The sequence below is a fragment of the Pleurodeles waltl genome, chromosome 4_2 (genome assembly GCF_031143425.1).
Source record: "Pleurodeles waltl isolate 20211129_DDA chromosome 4_2, aPleWal1.hap1.20221129, whole genome shotgun sequence".
Classification (NCBI taxonomy): domain Eukaryota; kingdom Metazoa; phylum Chordata; class Amphibia; order Caudata; family Salamandridae; genus Pleurodeles; species Pleurodeles waltl.
This window is the reverse complement of record NC_090443.1, coordinates 471,451,078-471,470,376: the sequence shown is the minus strand read 5'-3', so window position 1 is coordinate 471,470,376 and position 19,299 is coordinate 471,451,078. Positions and strand designations below refer to the sequence as shown.

At 44.4% G+C, this 19,299-nt stretch overlaps 1 protein-coding gene across 1 annotated transcript in view; it reads left to right on the top strand.

Annotated features, from left to right (window-relative positions):
• The window catches only part of LOC138292925 (vespryn-21-like), a 270,086-nt gene that overhangs the window by 32,327 nt on the left and 218,460 nt on the right, over positions 1 to 19,299 (top strand). The window contains exon 2 of the mRNA XM_069231804.1: positions 9,160 to 9,227. Coding sequence (XP_069087905.1) covers positions 9,161 to 9,227 — 67 coding nt within the window. The 5' untranslated portion in view covers position 9,160. The remainder of the gene's footprint in view (positions 1 to 9,159; positions 9,228 to 19,299) is intronic.

The window sequence follows — 19,299 nt, the reverse complement described above, 5'->3', positions numbered from 1 at the left end:
ACCATTTCTGTGCCTGTAATTAAAAGATATATTCCAATTTAGGATGTATGCTATTGCCACACATACCATTAACACACCAAACGGGTTTTCCCCATTCATTTTTTTCTTCGTAGGGATTTTGAACAGCAATAGCGCAAAAACTACTGGACGGAAGTACACCAAATTTGGCAGGAAGGCAGGTCCTGGTTCAGAAATCGCCCTTTTTTTGTTTTGGTGTAATTCTGTTTGGTAGTTTTTGAGAAATTAAGGTGAAAACAAATCTGTATATCTACAGACTCGAAGGTTTTGAGACTCCTCTCGATCTCATGCAGTGAGCTGATTGGGTGATAACACTTAAACAACAGAATTTGTTGAAGTGTTCAGCCGAGTCCCAAGCAAAGTAAAAATAAAAGGGGCCAAGGTACAAACACTCTAACCAATTATCTCTTGTGGTGCCCCACCCCCGGGATAAAAAGCGTTTTATTTTTATTTTACGCTAGAGGTGGTGGTGGTGTTGTGATCTGCCATAAAATTAAAAAATGAAGCGCGGTCTCCCGCACTTCTGGGGGCTCATGTATATAAAAGAAGGGCCTCCCGGGCCCCCATATGCTGCCCAGGGGACCACCAACTTCCCAGGGTGTTGTGATCTGCCATAAAATTAAAAAATGAAGCGCGGTCTCCCGCACTTCTGGGGGCTCATGTATATAAAAGAAGGGCCTCCCGGGCCCCCACATGCTGCCCAGGGGACCACCAACTTCCCAGGGCTGTTAATTTGCAGGGGGAGGGTGCGGCACACAGCCCCCTCCTGCTGCCCCGGGATCCCCCACCTCCCTGGGGCGTTTAGGTAATAAAAAGCAGGGGGGCCTGAGGCCTTTCACGCCCCAGGGACCAACACCCCCAGGTCAAAATGCAATTTATTGGTTGAGGAAGTGCAGTGTAGACCACCGCCCCCAGGGCTATGTCTACATTGGAGGAGCCTCTGGTGGCCATGGGGACCCCCACCCCACAGGGCCAGCTCCTGCTATGTCCCGTGGTGGCCACCCCCGGGCTAATGCGGTCTGCTGTGGCTTGGCTGCAACTCTGGGTAATTAGGAGAGAATGGTAAGGGCGCAAGTTAGTTACCTTTATGACATGAGTTAGTTACTTTAAAAAACTAACTGTAATTTCTGTTTTTTTTTTTTAATGGTTTTGTGTGAATAAAAAGTGAAAGTAAGTATACTGATCCCTGTAAACGTTTTTTTTTGAGTGAATAATTTCTATTTTTTTAATTCTATTTCCTAACTATAATGTCCCTGTAAACTTTTTTTTTTTTTGAGTGACTATGTATAAATAGATATATTCACAACAAAAACAAAGGTTACAGGGACTGTATTGTTAGATTCAGATTTTACACACAAAACCATAGAAATTAAGCTGTTAAAGTTGGCGTTATTTCAAGTAACTATAACTTGTGCCCTAAGATAATTATACATCGCACCCTCACCATGCATAGCTTTCTCATCAACAATTTTACTGCAAATGTTAGTGATATTATCAATGATGTCAAAGATGTCATAAGTGATGTAATATTTTGGGTAATTAGCAGTGCATAGCGAGGGCATAAGTTATAGTTTTCCTAAGTCACAATTCATAGTTACTTGAAATAACTAACTATAACAGCTGCATTTCTATGTCTTTTTGTGTGTAAAATCTGAACCTAACTATAATGTCAGTGTAACCTTTGTTTTAGTGAATGTTAAAGGTTTTTTAATTCTAATTCCCAACTAGAAGGTCCCCATAACCTTTTGTTTTCTCAGTGAATTTCTAGGGTTTTCTTAATGGAAGATGCCCATCGCTATTCATGGTAAGGGAGGAGCTGGACGCAGGTCCTGGCTCCTCAATTTCCTTATCTACTGCAGTATCCTCAGTAAAAAAAAAAAAAAAAAATGCTTCAGTTTCCACTTCAATTCATTCAAGATGGCATTCAGATGTGCCACACCTTTGGCATAAATTCAGGATGTTAGCACCCTTTTCAATTAGAATAGTGTTAGCACTCTATTCTATTAGAATACCATAAGCTGCCGATCATCAGGGAGTTAACTGGCAGTCTGCTGCTGGTGTTGAAAGTGCATGTTTCAGTCTGCATATCACAACATTTTAATGAAATGGAAGAGAAAGATATTTGAGAATTCGCTTAAGCATGTGCTAATTTTTCTTTCTACAGCACGAACCATAATTTCTAGGATGAAATTAACCCCCTTATTTTGTTCCTTTTTTGAATGAAGTAACCTGTTTGATTCAATCAAGATGGCTTTAGGTGTGCCACACTTGTCATAAATAAGCCTTTTGGATCTCTTGTTGTTCGTTAGAACACTCTAGCAGATTGCAGTAGAGCACAGAGGAATCAACTGACAGGCTGCTCCTGGTGAAAGAAAGTACATGATTTACTGAATGTCAGACTTCATTTTCATATGGTGGAGAAAGATGGTGTGAATTTGCCAAAAATATACTCTCATTTTTGCTTTTTTGAGCACCTTCCACCACCTTCTATGGAAAAATCATGAGAAAACAGTTCTCTCTCAAACATGGCATATTAAATCCTAGCAGGGTAAAATCACCTTAGAACACACCACAATTCCTATAATTAACCTGGTACCATCAACAAATGATTTATATAGTAGTTACAATTTATCACCCTTTATATGTTCTCCTTTTTGTGATCCTCAAAATCTGCTGTTCACTACAATGCATTTCAATGGGGTGCTATCATGTATACTGGTCCCAAGATGACTGCCATCACTTTCTAGTTGAAGTGCTGACCGACAATCCGACCTCACTATGAGATCTGTGCTTATGCTCGGCTTAGATATACAAATTTATTTTCAATTTTAAGATCTCAAACTACTGGATGAATTTCCACCAAACAACAAAAAGCAGAACCTGCAGAACAAAATCTAGCCTTCTGCCAAATTTGGTGTAATTCCGTCCAGCGGTTCGGGTTGTAGTTGTGTTCAAAACTCCTATAAGAATTGACATGGGAAACGCATTTTTTTTTTTTGGACCTCCTCCACCCCCCCCCCCACACACTTTTTCTCAGCCCCTGCTTGATAGATCACCCCAAAGCATTCCATGTGCAACAAGAATCACTAGCACATTTTTGGGGGAACATTTTGTGATTTGTCAAACGATGCTAAAAATACAAGCAAGTTAAAAAAGTGCTTTTTCTGTGGAAACATGGTCCAAACTAAAACAACCTACTGATGACTGCCAGTAGGTAGTGTGTGTGCGTGTACGTGTATGTGTGTGTGTATAGTGTCTGTGTTTAGAAATACATATGTTTTGTGTATAACCACATACACGTGTTTTGAAGTGCAAAACCCTTTTTAATATATATTATTTTTAGGTTGAACCCAACCAGACTTCTGTTTTTGTACTCCTGTCTTTCCTCCCAAAACCCTAATCACCCTTACCTCGCTTTATGCCTACCAACTTCCTGTAAACCCTAAAATCACCCTCCTCTCCTTTTTAACCCTTTCCTATACCTAAATCCTAGATTTACCCTTACCTCCCTTTACCTCTATCTAACCATAGCCTAAAATCACTCTTGCCTCCTTTTACCTCGACCCACACACAAGCCACTTTTTTTTGGAATAACTTAGTTGTTGTTTGTTTAAAAAAAAGAAAACTACCGCCATAGTAAAGAACTGCGTTGTAAAAGTACAACTACTTACCTGAGTGGTAAACACTGCATTGTAAAAGCTTGTTTCCCTCCAATGTGTGCCACTCCAGTAACATCGCAAAAATATGAATGGATGAAGGTCTTGGCTGGATAAAAATGTATGACCTCCAAAATATTGCTTTTTGTCAACAACATATGTTCATCTCGAATCAGTAAGTGACTGAAGTTATGAACAGTTAAATTTCAGTTATTTCCTGCTAAATTAGCAGCTAACATTTTTTTTTTTGCACTACTACATATAAAGCCAAGCTACTGGAAAACAGTAAAAATCCTATTCACAAAAAACAGACTGAAGAAAAAAATATAAACAATTTGGTGTTACATAGGAAATGTTAACTTAAGTGTATCTCAGCCCAGTATGACTGTTCAAATGACAGACTTATTTCAGGACTATGGGGGTCATTCTAACCCTGGCGGTCGACGACCGCCAGGGCTAAAATGACGGGAGCACCGCCAACAGGCTGGCGGTGCTAAAATGACGGGAGCACCGCCAACAGGCTGGCGGTGCTCCCATGGGCATTCTGACCGCGGCGGTACAGCCGTGGTCAGAAACGGGAAACCGGCGGTGTCCCGCCGGTTTCCCGCTGCCCTAGGGAATCCTCCATGGGGATTCCGACCACCTTACCGCCAGGAACAGGATGGCGGTAACGGGTGTCGTGGGGCCCCTGGGGGCCCCTGCAGTGCCCATGCCAATGGCATGGGCACTGCAGAGGCCCCCTAACAGGGCCCCACTAAGATTTTCAGTGTCTGCATAGCAGACACTAAAAATCGCGACGGGTGCAACTGCACCCGTCGCGCCCTTTCCACTCCGCCGGCTCCATTCGGAGCCGGCATCCTCGTGGAAGGGGGTTTCCTGCTGGGCGGGCGGGCGGCCTACTGGCTGCCCTACTCCCGCCACCCGCCAAGTTCAGAATCACCCCCTATGAGAATAATAGCCTGTAGCACAGTGCCATAACTTAATATGTCTGTAATTATGCAGGCTTCTGCGCAATTGCAATTAATTTGGTATTGACAAAGAAACTGATGATGGAGGCGAATGCTCATTGGACACAGAGACCTCAGTAACTGCAGCCGGTTTCACAGTACTCCGATCCCAAGAGGTCACATCTTAAGGGGGACTCTGACCAGGGTAGGTTAGTTCCTTAGAGGTATGTTGTCAGTTAAGTATGCAACTGCCACCATTTTTTTGCACGTTGAAGTGGATAAGATGGAGGAAAACATTTTCTCGGGCTCAAGTATGTGGACACATCCTGGTCAAGGAAAGTCACCTGGAATTTCCCCTGCAACTAATAGTGGTACATTGTATAACAAAAAAAAACAAGAAATGTATCTGTGGTGTACATGAATCAAAACGTAAGAATTTGCAAGCAACTTACTTATGCAGTTTTCATTATTTTTATGTTTAACCCCTCAGGTGCTGGTATGACCTGGTCTTTTCCTCTGCCACGGTCACCGTATGCTGAGGACGAGACAAGCTCGTCCTGCACCCGGCCCATGGGGGGAGCGCTAGCGTCCACCATGAGCCTCCCACCCACCGCCCCAGGGTAGGAATGGAAGGGGAATCTCTTCCCCTTCCACCCCCTATTTTATTTTTATTTTCATTTTTTCTCCCCCTGCACCCCGCGATATCTGATGTCAGTGTGCAAATCGTGCTTTGACTTCATCAGAGGCTTCCAGCGCAATGCGGAAGAGAAATGCTAAGCATTGCTATTCTGACTGGGATTGGGGGCAGGCAGAGGCATGAAAGGAAAGGCCTTTCCTTTCCTTTCATGTCTCTGCAAGCATTTCTGCAGCCCGATCTTGATGCGATGTGGCTGCAGAAATGCCCACTATACACCAGGGAGTTTTTTTTTTTTTTTTTAATTTATTCATGAATAAGCGGAGTGGCCCCTTGGGCAAGGGTCGCTCCCTATGGGGCAATTTTTTTAAGGCCTTTTCTGTTTACCCCTCCCTGGGGTGGTGGTGGCAGATCGGCCTACTATAATTAGGCAGTAACCATTAGACGCCAGGTATTGTGAATATATACAGGAGGGGAGCGGCCCCTTAGACTAGGCTCGCTCCCGGGGTGGTGGTGGGGGGGGGGGGGGGGGGGGAGTCTTTTTAGGCCATCTCTGCCTCCCTTGGGGACAGATCAGCGTATTTTTATTAAGCCAATCTGCCCCCAAGGGTGGCAGAAACCTCTAGACATCAGGGATTTTTTTTGTCAATTTCACGCAAGGGGAGTGACCCCTTAGGCAAGGGTCGCTCCCCTGGGGGGCCAGGGGGCAAATTTGTTTTAGGCCATTTCTCCCCCTGGACACCAGAGATCTTTTTTTTTTTTTTAAAGACATTGGGAGCAAGTTTATTTTAGGCCATTTCTGGCCCCCTTGGGGGCAGAGCAGCCTATTTTTATTGGGGGCAGAAAACACTAGGCACTAGAGATTAATTTGTTGTGCCAATTTCACACAAGGGGAGCAACCCATTGGACAAGGCAAGGGTTTGTCTCTGGGGGAAAACTTATTATAGGCCATTTCTGTTATGCCCCCAAACCACTTAGGCACCAGGGATTGGTGTGTGTGTGTGTGTGTTTGGGGGTCGCTCCCCATGGGGCACATAATGTTGGCCATATCTGCCCCCTGGGGGATGATTGGCCTATTTTTGGAAGGCCCATCAGCCTCACCAGAGACCAGCCTCACCAGAGACCAGGGAAGATTTTTTTTTTTCTTTCCTGTTTTTCAAAAGGAGGGTGGCCATACCCCCACCCCAAAAAAATGGGGCCAAAGTTGATCTGCCCACTGGTAGGTAGATGGGGCAATTACCCCCGATCCACTCCCTTGGGGGTTGGGAGGGGAGGCAGAAAGCCTACTAGATGCCAGGCAATTTAAAAAAAAAAAGAAAAGTGGGGTGCTGGCTACCAACCAGTATGGTTATGCCCCCACCACAACTGGAGGGGGGTGCGGGGGAAACAGTCTTTCAGCACTCCCCCATGCACACTAAAACATCTTATCTCATGGCGTGCAAGAGGACATTTGATTATTTGGGGTTTCAGTTTTACATATGGGCCATGAGAGCTTGTCTAGCTCTCAAAATAGTCCCACTTGGAATGGTGAGGGCTGCACTTTTTGGATTTTGGGACGCTGCCATGTAGAAAAATCCACAAGATCGAGACTCATCTGAAAACTAACCATCTGGGTTAGTCCAGGTTAGTGTGCTTCACGTGCACTCACACCATTTTCTTACCCACAATTGCCTGCAAACCTCTAACTTTGCTGGAAATCGCACATTTTTTTCCCCACATTTTTGTGATGGAACCTTCCGGAATCTGCAGGAATCCACAAAATTCCTACCATCCAGCATTGTCACACCGATTAAAAATTCAGCCCCATTTGTCAGCCTAAAAATGTTTTTTTTTTTCTTTTTCAAACTGCCCTTTTGGACCCGCTATGGTTCCCCCTCTATTTTGACATGGTTTTGGCTCTTCCCAGTCACAGGCACTTGACTCTCCTACACAAGTCAGGTATCATTTTTACCGGGAGACTGAGGGGAACATTGGGTGGTAGGAAATTTGTCCCGGTGCAGTGATCCCAAACAGAAATGTGGGCAAAATGATTTTTATTTATTTTTTTAAGCTAAATTTGAGGTTTGCCGAGGATTCTGGGTAAGAAAACACCGGGGGATCCATGCAAGTCATACCTCCCTGGACTCCCTCTGGTGTCTAGTTTTCAGAAATGTTTGGGTTTGGTAGGTTTTCCTGTATGGCTGCTGAGCCCAAGACCAAAAGCACAGCTCTCCCCATCAAAACAGGTAGTTTTGTATTTGTTAGCTTTGATGTGCCTACATAGTGTTTTGGGGCATTTCCTGTCACGGGAACCAGGCCTAAACACCCAATTTATGTACCATTTTTATTGAGATACTTGGGAACGCTGGGTGTAAGGAAATCTGTGGCTCTTTTTGTCAATGAAATGTGAGGAATTTATTTTGCCAAATTGAGGTTTGCAAAGGATTCTGAGTAACAAAACCTGGTGAGAGCTCCACAAGTAATCCCATCTTGGATTCCTGTAGGTGTCTAGTTTAAAAAAAATGCACAGGTTTGGTAGGTTTCCTTACGTGCCGGCTGAGCTAGAGATCAAAATCCACAGCTAGGCACTTTCCAAAAAACATGTCATTTTTCAATGTAAAAATGTGATGTGTCCATGTTTGTGTTTCCTTTCACGGGCATTAGGCCTACCCACGCAAGTGATGTGCCATTTTCATTGGAAGACTTGGAGGAACACAGAATAGCAGAATAAGTGTTATTGCCTTTGTCTTTCTCTACATTTTCCCCTTCCAAATGTAAGACAGTGTGTAAAAAAGACGCCTATTTGAGAAATGCCCTGTAATTCACATGCTAATATGGGCACCCTGGAATTCAGAGATGTGCAAATAACCACTGCTTTTCAGCACCTTATCTTGTGCCCATTTTGGAAATACAAAGGTTTTCGTTATACCTATACCTATTTTTCTCTCTTTATATTTCACCAAATGAATTGCTGTATACCAGGTATACAATGAGAACCCATTGCAAGGTGCAGCTCCTTTATTGGCTCTGGGTACCTAGGGTTCTCGATGAACCTACAAGCCCAATATATTCCGCAACCAGAAGAGTCCAGCAGACTTAACGGTATATTACTTTTGAAAATCTGACATCGCAGGAAAATGTTCGAGTAAAACGTGGAGAAAATGGCTTTTTTTTTTTCACCTTCATTTCAATATTTTTTTATTTCAGCTGCTATTTCTGTAGGGAAATCTTGTAGACTCTACACAAATGACCCCTTGGTGAATTCAGAATAGTTTTCCGGGATCCAGCAGTGGTTTCACACCCATTTTTGGCACTAACTGGAAGTAGGCTAAAGCACAAAAATGAGTAAAAATGGGGTATGTCCCAGTAAAATGCCAAAATTGTGTTGAAATATGGTTTTCTGATTCAGGTTTGCCTGTTTCTGAACGCTGGTAAGATGGGTATTTTAGCACTGCAAACGGTTTGATGCAATTTTCAGGGAAAAACCACAAGCCTTATTCTGCAGCCCTTTTTTCCCTTTTAGTTTAAAAACAATTCACTGTATTTTGGCTAATTTCTTGGTCTCCAGGTGAACCCACAAACTCTTGGTACCTCTAGAATCCCTAGGATGTTGGAAAAAAAAGGACGCTAATTTGGAATGTGTAGATTATGTTGACTAAATGTTATGAGGGCCTAAGCACGAATTGCCCCAAATAGCCAAAAAAAGGCCTGGCAACTGAGGGGGAAAAGGCCTGGCAGCGAAGGGGTTACGGGGTTTCTTTGTTTACAAGCAAGGACAATGTTTGAAGTGGCTTTCTGCGAGTTACTGAAAGTCACCTGTAAAATGTCCAGCTTTCTTAGTTCATCCACACCATTTCTAATTTAGAGGGAATTGTAGCGTGTTTAAGTTAATCTCATTTCACTTTTTCTCTCCTGTTTTCCTCAGGATGATGACGAATTCTCTGTTCCTCTGTTTTCTCATCGGTTCGATCCTCCAAAGTTCCTTGTGTGAAGGTACGTATGCTGTTTCCTTTTTCTATAGTACTGACAAGTAAATGACTTGTTCTGTGTAACTGGGCAGTAAGTACCTTCACAGTCATTGTGAGTGCTGGGAAGTGAGCGGACCAGGATTATAAGGACAGCATATGCTTGTCATACATCCCTTGCAGCCTCAACTATCCATCCCCATCACCATCACCCATTCAGCCTACCAGCCACAATGACAAAATCCATCAGCGATATTGCGCAATTGCTGCAAGTGGTCATAGCACTAGTGCTGGAACTGGAAAAAATTGTACTGTGGGAACCCATCAATTGGGGTTAAAATGTGGTACAGGAAGGGGAGTGGAGTCAGGCGGGGTGGAGACTGACAAAGCTTATACATTTTTTTTTTTTTAAACTCTGCAGCAAAGAAATAGGCCCTATGGTCAAATGTGACAGTAAATTTCATCTACCTTAATCGGTCACAAGGAGGCTGCATTTAAAGTATCCTGCCAGGTTAAGTCACTACTAGACGATCCTTTAAATCAAAATATAAAAGTGCAATTACTCCTTGTTCTAGTGTACCTGTTTGCGGCTGAGATGTGCCAATATTCTCCCATTGACAGCATTGGAGCAGTACTGAGAATTGCCAGTACTATCTCTTCGAATATAAAGAAGTGCTGGTACTAAGTGCCTGGTAGTACCTATCCATTTAAAGCACTGCTATTGCAGAGATCTTTGTGTGCCCAGCAGTTTTCAGGGGATTATAATAATGGTAAGATAACTCTGAATAATACCATTCCAGGAGAGTCCTTTGTTTTGCCCAATCTCAGTTTTTACGTATAAAGTAGCATGAGGGTCATTGTGCCTGCTGCAAAGCACATTGTGTAACTTAAGTGGCAATCCTTATATATATTACAGTGACCTTGACAAGGGTGAAGTTGGACTTTAATTATTCCTCTGTAACAGACACACAATAGAGGGATTAGGACTACCTGGATGGGCCATCACTGACAGATGGGGGGGTGGAGCTTGGCACAGCCCCACATGAAAGGCATGTGAAAGTGCTCAGATATCAGCCCTTCATACACATATTTCAAGCACATGACCGTACAGATCTCACCCTGCCCCAATTCCCCTCACTATATCCACTTGAATTACAACAAGTTAGCCCGTTTTCTTTAAATTCAGACTTTTTCTTTGCCAGAATGGAAGCACAGTATTTTTGGGTGATTTCACTTTCTTGGTTGCCAACCTAAGCCATAGCTGCACAAATGGTTGAAAACCTTCTTCCCCTAGGCTACATCCAATTGACCACATAGTCACTACCCCTGATTTAATGTCTAAACCTAAATCTTGGATTTTTTCAAGAATGATCAGTGAATGGTCTGTGCAATATAAAACATTTAGGATTAATACCTACTCAAGCAAGGAAACTAAACCACCTCCCGTATTGAAGGATTGTCTCATTGTTCAGGTTTCTTAAATTGTTTACGACGGATATAGAATCAATCCATGTGCCTGGTTCAATTGCTAATGCTCTCCTTCATGCTTTCCATTGTACAGTCTCCATAACTCTGGACATAATTGTTCTCTACAGATTAGAACTCGAAATCAGCGGTGAAGTTTATCAGTAAGTGGTTTAACTCAGTTGACCAACATGGAAAGCCTAGGGCAGAAATTGGACCATAGGTGGAGTATGCAAGTTAATGGGTGTCACAAACCAATATCTGAGCATATCAAATAGCTGTCCAGAATATTAAGAATTCACATTGCAGCTGAGTCAATCAAAAAATAATTATCCCAGGTAAATCAGCAAAATGATCAAAGAGGCTAAATTATGGTTTTTGAAAGTCTCCTGACCAATGTAATTTTCTAATGACCTTTTAAAAACAAGGTCTTCACAAGGCAAGCTGATGGACTGTAGAAGTCCGACTCCACCTAGTTCACCAGTCAAACCTAATTTACAATCCTCATCCTCTTCAATCTTGACAATTGATCCTTGAACAGCTACATCAAGAATCTACATCAAACTCTGTCCGGTTACCACATAGAATTGTATTCCTATTCTGAACTTGGAGTTTAATTAAAAAAAATATATATATTTTTATTTTTTATGTCTCAGTACTTAGTGTTTTAAAACACATTAAATATTCGCCTTAAATAACCCTACTGTCAAGGCATTGGATCCAGCAAATTACAGGTCCATCTCACACCTCTTATAAACTTCCAAATTATAGTGCGAAGACACTATGCCAGCTTCTGGATTTCATGAATCTCTATAGCATACCAGACATTCAAGTTTCACACCGGAGGGAGGGACTAACAGGGACACTGCCGCCATTAGTTAAAACACCACCTCTTCTGTCGGTGAGGTTACTCTGTGTGTTATTCTCTTCCTGACATACCAGCAGTGTATGACACGGTGGATCGCAAAGCATGACTGAAAAGACTGAGGAAACGGACCAGCTTAATGCAGGCAGGTCCCCAACAACTTCTATCATTTATTTATCCAACAGACCCAGCAAATCGAAATCTGCTCCTTCTTTTAAGTCACTCCTATCCCATGTGGAATCCCACAGGGACCCACACTTTCCTTTTACGTTGCAAAATTTACATGAAGCCAATGGCACAAGTGGTAGCTCAATACCCCATACAGTTTCAAATGTATGATAAGGTAGTTAAAAGTTGCAGATGACGGAAGAGCCACAAGTACCAGAATAAAAACATCACTGCTTCTCTGGCTGAAGGTGACCTGCAACTCTCTGAATGGAACTTAGACTTGAGGTCCAAAACGTCTTCCATTAATGTGGGTAACAGAGGTGGAATAGTGTAAGATCTCTGTCCAGAGGTCAAAGAATCGTGCTGTATAGGTTGGTATTTGGCCAAAGTTGCAATGAAACATCCATCTCCAGGTACCTCCCCACATCAATTTGTCCAGGGTGATCTTGTTGAGATTCAATTATCGTACTATTGTTTGTGGGAGTTTTTCAGAAAGATCAGTGCTTAATTTGTAGAAGAATGAGTGGCGGTGCCCGTAGCTCTGCTCAGAAGTCTACGGCCAGTCCAATTATAAATGTCAGCACTCAGACACCAAGGTTTCGTAATCCACCTTGTGCTTCTTTAATCCTCAACCAGACATCTTCTGCCCATTATCACACTCTTACAAGTTTTTGTTTTCTAATTTTGTGACTGTTTTCTGCTTTCTCCCTCCGACTTTCTGCCTTGTGTGTTTTTCCCTTTTTCGCTCTAGGTTAATGTCTGATGCGGGGGGAAAAAAGTGCTGGTCCCCAAAAAAATAATGCTGGTGTCCCCACAGGCAACCACTGGCTTAAATTGAGCACTGAGCATCCTCAAGCTACAGAGACTTTAAAACCAATCTGGATGTTCATGACACACTAAACACAAATGGGTCACTTTATGCGAGTGAAAACCTTCATTGGTTAATAATGGTGGTGCATGGAATACAACAGAAATTACTCTGTACTTTCTTTAAAACTTGGAAAGCTACACCCTCAAATATCTTAAGACCTTATTGCGTAGCTTTACACCCGACCACACCTTGAGATTTATTAAGGCAAATCTAATTTCCTGTGCCAAATTTACATCTTTATGTGCACACAACAAAGCATTTTGTCAAAAGCCGTACATAGGAAGTTAGTAAAGGACATCTTATCGTGGGTGAATGCCAAGAGGTTGAGGTGAGTTTTGATGAATGATAATGTAGGAAGTTGGCTCTGTATATAGTATCTCAAAGTAAGAGATAGTTTTCAGAGTCCATGGGTTCCCCTTAGAGGTAAGATAGTGGCAAAAGGACATAATTCTAATGCTCTATTTTGTGGTAGTGTGGTCGAGCAGTAGCCTTATCAGAGGGTAGTGTTAAGCATTTGTTGTACACACAGGCAATAAATGAGGAACACACACTCAAAGACTTACTCCAGGCCAATAGGTTTTTATATTGAAAAATATATTTTCTTAGTTTATTTTAGGCATCACAGGTTTAAGATTTATACTTAATACTTTAAATGCACGGTATTTCACTTAGATACTCTAGGAACTTTGAATAAACACAATATCATGTACAGTCTTTGTAAAAATGGCAATAAGCTATTTTCAAAGTGGACACAGTGCAAAAATCAACAGTTCCTGGGGGAGGTAAGTAAAGATTAGTTTTGAAGGTAAGTAGAACACTTACAAGTCTCAAAGTTGGGGCATAGGTAGCCCACCGTTGGGGGTTCAAAGCAACTCCAAAGTTACCACACCAGCAGCTCAGGGCCGGTCAGGTGCAGAGGTCAAAGAGGTGCCCAAGACACGTAGGCTGCTATGGAGAACAGGGGTGCCCTGGTTCCAATCTGCCAGCAGGTAAGTACTTGCGTCCTCGGGGGGGGCAGACCAGGGAGGTTTTGTAGGGCACTAGGGGGGACACAAGAAGGCACAGAAGGTACACCCTCAGCGGCACAGGGGCGGCCGGGTGCAGTGTACAAACAGGCGTCGGGTTTTACATAGGAAGTAATGGAGAGACCCAAGGGTCACTTCAGCGGTGCAGGCAGGCACAGGGGGCGCTCCTTGGGGCAGCCACCACCTGGGCTGGGCAGAGGGTCGCCTGGGGGTCGCTCCTGCACTGGAGTTCGGTTCCTTAAGGTCCTGGGGGCTGCGGGTGCAGTGTTGGTTCCAGGCGTTGGGTCCCTTGTTACAGGCAGTCGCGGTCAGGGGAGCCTCTGGATTTCCTCTGCAGGCGTCGCTGTGGGGGCTCATGGGGGGTCGTCTCTGGTTACTCACGAGCTCGCAGTCACTGCGGAGTCCTCCCTGAAGTGTTGGCTTTCTGCAGAATGAGCCGGGGGCATCGGGTGCAGAGTGGAAAGTCTCACGCTTCCGCCGGGAAACGTGAAGTCTTTAAAGTTGTTTCTTTGTTGCAAGAAAGTTGCATGATTTTGAACAGGGCCGCTGTTCACTGGAGTTTCTTGGTCCTTGGTTGCAGGGCAGTTCTCTGAGGCTTCAGAGGTCACTGGTCCCTGTTGGATGCGTCGCTGTTGCAGTTTTCTTCTAAGTAGGGAGACAGGCCGGTAGGGCTGGGGCCAAAGCAGTTGTCATCTCCGTATTCTCTGCAGGGCTTCAGGTCAGCAGTCCTTCTTCTTGTTAAGGTTGCAGGAATCTAGTTTCCTAGGTTCTGGGGAGCCCCTAAATACTGAATTTAGGGGAGTGTTTAGGTCTGGGAGGGCAGTAGCCAATGGCTACTGTCCTTGAGGGTGGCTACACCCTCTTTGTGCCTCCTCCCTGTGGGGAGGGGGGCACATCCCTAATCCTAGTGGGGGAATCCTCCAAACTCAAGATGGAGGATTTCTCAAGGCAGGGGTTACCTCAGCTCAGGACACCTAGGGGCTGTCCTGACTGGTGGGTGACTCCTCCTTGTTCTCATTATCTCCTCCAGCCTTGCCGCCAAAAGTGGGGGCAGTGGCCGGACGGACGGGCATTTTCACTAGCTGGGATGTCCTGGGGCGCTGTAACAAAAGGGGTGAGCCTTTGAGGCTCACTGCCAGGTGTTAAAGTTCCTGCAGGGGGAGGTGAGAGGCACCTCAACCCAGTACAGGCTTTGTTCCTGACCAGCAACATGTCTGGTGTGTGGCAGGTTGGCAGGAACTGGTCAGCCTACACTAGTAGTCGGGTACGTTTTCAGGGGGCATCTCTAAGATGCCATCTGGGTGTATTTTACAATAAATTGCACACTGGCATCAATGTGCATTTATTGTGCTGAGAAGTTTGATACCAAACTTCCCAGTTTTCAGTGTAGCCATTATGGAACTGTGGAGTTCGTGTCTGACAAACTCCCAAACCATATACTCTTATGGCTATCCTGCACTTGCAATGTCTAAGGTTTTGCTTAGACACTGTAGGGGCATAGTACTCATGCACATATGCCCTCACCTGTGGTATAGTGCACCCTGCCTTAAGGCTGTAAGGCTTGCTAGAGGGGTGACTTACCTATGCCACAGGCAGTGTGAGGTTGGCATGGCACTCTGAGGGGAGTGCCATGTCGACTTAGTCATTTTCTCCCCACCAGCACACACAAGCTGTGAGGCAGTGTGCATGTGTTGAGTGAGGGGTCCCTAGGGTGGCATAACACATGCTGCAGCCCTTAGAGACCTCCCCTGACATCAGGGCCCTTGGCACCAGGGGTACCAGTTACAAGGGACTTAACTGAGTGCCAGGGTTGTGCCATTGTGAAGACAAAGGTACAGTTTAGGGAAAGAACACTGGTGCTGGGGCCTGGTTAGCAGGGTCCCAGCACACTTTCAAATCATAACTTAGTATCAGCAAAGGCAAAACTTTAGGGGGTAGCCATGCCAAAGAGGCATTTCCTTACAGATAATAACAGGACAGTTTGTGCTTTTACCATATCCATTTAATTGCAAAATGTCTATGACAAATTAGTGTGTAGATGGGGAGGTTAGAGTGATTCTTGTGATATGAGATGTTAAATGAAGTGATCCAAAGAACTAGAAGGAAAGTGACATAGATGCTGCACCATGAGGTATGGTTATAGTGGAGTGGCTTTTGTTGGCTGAGCAAAGGTTGCATGTAAACCTTGATCTGCCCTGGATCACAAAGAGGTAGTTTGAGGATGAGCAATTTAAGACCTGAAAGACCAAAATCAGTAGCCTATATATAGTTGTTTTTAAGTCGCAACCAGGCTTTTCTGTGAGGTAGTGGGGTGCTGGGGAGTACTTGTAGCAAAGGATGACATGTGTTAGTATATGGTTACAGATGTCCAGTTTGCTAAGATCATCCTCTAGCCTAACTGGAATGAAATATTTGCAAATGGTCTACATACATTCAGTACTCATCTATGTTGTAGATAAGCGTATCCATGTAAATTGAAGTGTGTTAAGGGTTACTGGCTGATGATGCTGTGGTCATGGTGCCTGTGGCTGGGTGAAGGAGGGAGATGGTTAGTTCATGAACAAAATTAATTATTTCCCTTTTGATGATTATCAGTGAGTGAACTGCCATTCAGTGATGACTGTCCATAAAGCAGCATGAGATCCGTCTGACTATGAATAGTGAATGTAAGGAACGAGAGAAAGATGTGAATATAGTCTACATATACCACTTGGGGAAAAGCCAAGGAAAATGATATTACAAGAGGATGAGAGTGGGAAAGGGGACCCAGAAGTGGACCTTGTGGGGCAAAGATCAAACAGGGTTGCAATTGAATGAAGAGCACTAAGAGAATGTGAATGAATGAGGTGGGAGATTGGATGAGAACCAGTTGAGAGCGGGTCTGTGACAAAAGTATGATCTAACCTACAGTGTCAGATGCTACAGAGAGGTCAAGGGATATGACCAAACATGAGCGACGATAGTGGTGGATGGAGAGTATTAAGTAGGATACACGAGCGAGGATACTTTTGGTGATTTCCAACATCATAACACCAGAATAAAATGGGGTTTGGTGTGAAGCTTTGGGGACCATAAGGGGGTTGGTTGGCATGCATCAGGGTTGGAAGTTTAACTAATGGGAATTAACCCAGCTAGAGATATGTGGCAGAAAGTAGAGTGCATGAGAGAAAGGACTGGAAACGTGACCTGTATAGGCTGAAGTAGGCATACTCCAGGGGAAACTTGGCTTGGCTAGTTGGGATGTCTTAGATTCTGGAGGTGACGTATGAGGCAACGTTATCGGTTAAGGGGAAAGAATTAATAATAGGTGTGTGAGGGAGGGTAGAGTGTTAATTGTGTCGGCAAGTATTTGAGCGTTTGGAGAAAGAAGTTATTCTTAATTTCAACAGCATGGTTTTTGAAGAAACAGAGTTAAATATTAAGGTAGTAAAGGTTAGGTTTGGGTGAAAATTAATTTTCTGCTGTCTAATTTATGTAATTTTCTGAATTTCGCGTTCCTCTTATGCGGAAATCTGGAAACTACTCTGTGTTGCATAATTACTTTGTTTGCAGCAAAATTAGATCCCAGGAACAATACAAATAAGAACGTGGGCAGCTGTTTGCAACCCTCATCATTTTTTTTTGTGCAAAATATGTCCTAGTGTCACAAATTGACATGAGGGCACATTTCAGGCTACAGTATAGCATTGACAGATTAGCATTTCTCATTATTATGTGTAAATTTTCTAAAAGTCTTCAGAATTACATGAAAGCAATTTCACATAGCCCTAGTCAGGATATGTTTGTGGCTGTCACATTTTCTGTATTTAGGGCTTTCTTCCAATTATAAAGGATTGAAACTATTCCAGATCACAATACTTTGATAGCTGTGGAAGAGGTGCTGCAGAAGTAAAGCTTGGGATGGTATAATATGTGTGATGTCTTGTTCTCACTGTTCCCTTTCTAGAACATGGTGACGTAGAGTGTGCAGCTTGAAAAGCAGTTGGTGGCTGAGGATGGTTAAAGAGCTTGTTTGAACCCCCTCCCTCTCTGTGGAGGCCTACTTTTTCACATTGGTGTGGAAGAGCTGGGAACCTTGTACTCGCAACATCAACATGACATGGATAAGCTGAGAGAGCAGATTTTGTACTAAACACAGGTCGGAGCAGTGGTAAAGTAAGGTGGAAAGAGTGCCAGTACAGCTGCCTGTGTAAAATGTGTGTGGTTCACCATAAACAGAAAGCGGTGAGCAAGAAGCTCAGCCATCGAGACCCAATCCAACGCACCCAGGCCCTCTGTGATTCACTAGCCAACTATTTCCAGAACAAATTCAGCCATCTACAGAAACTTTCACCCCCAACCAATCAGCATCGAACACCTACTGACCCCATCTGAGGACTCACCCTCCGCCCACCACCCCATCAGACTGGAAGCCACTGTCCTTCTAGGAAACAACCACCCTCACGATCTCAACCCACTCTGGCTGACCCAATAACCTATGCCCACATTACATCTTCAACATGGGCTTTAAGGAAATGAGCATCTTCTCTCATGTCCAACACCTCCATCAGGACTGCCACAATCCCGAAGTATGGAAACAAGTCAGAGGTTAAGCCACTCCTAAAGAAACCTTCTGCTGACCCCAGCTCTCTGCTCCATTTCCCAGCCAAGGCCCTGGAAAAAGCCCAGTGTGGTTTCCGCTCTAACCACAGCTCCAAGACTGCCCTTATCACTGCAGTGGGCGACATCAGGTTCCCTCCTTGACCATGAAGACAAAGTGGCCCTGATCCTCCTAGACTTCTCCGCCATGTTCAACACAGTCTCCCACGTCACCCTCACCGCCAGACTCCACCACGTCAGGATCTGATGCAATGCCCTCAAATGGATCCACGCCTTCTTCACAGGCCGCACTCAGAGGGTCCGCCTCCGATCCTTCACCTCAGAACCTAATAACATATACAGCGTCCCCCACGGATCCTCTCAGCCCCACCCTCTTCAACATTTACATGATGCACCCTGGGCGAGATTGTTCGTTCCCATGGACTCAAAATAATTTCTTATGCTGACGACATCCAACTAATACTCTTCCTTGCCAAAGACCACGCCACCCCCAGAGACAACTTCACCAACGCCATAACACCTGTTGCTGATTGGATGAAATCTAACTGCTTGAAACTGAACACTCACCAGATGGAAGTGATCCTCTTCGGAAGCAACCCCACCCCTTGGGGCCACTCCTGGAGGCCCTCCCCAACTGACCACACCCGTAACCTCAGTGGCATCGACAGCAAACTTACCTTCAAACAACAGATACTCAGTGGCCTCCTCTAGCTTTCACAACCTCTGCATGCTACGGAAGCTCTTCAAATGGATCCCCATCGAAACCAGAAAGACAGTCACTGAAGCCATCATCACCAGCAGACTAGACTACGGAAATGCCCCCTGCGGACTCCACACCCAGCTCCGCCACCACCTCTGGAGCATCTAGAACGCAGCAGCGAGACTCCTCCTAAACCTTCCCAGACAAACCCACATCACTCCACACCTTAGAGGTGTACACTGACTGCCGGTGCACAAGAGGTGCAAATTCAAAGTTCTCACCATCGCCTACAAAGCCCTCCACAACATTGGATCCAAGCTAATCAACCACAGACGCTCCTTCCAGGGAGCTCCGCTTGATAACTGTCATCCTCGCCCATGTCCTGAGAATCTGATGCAGTCGCTGCAT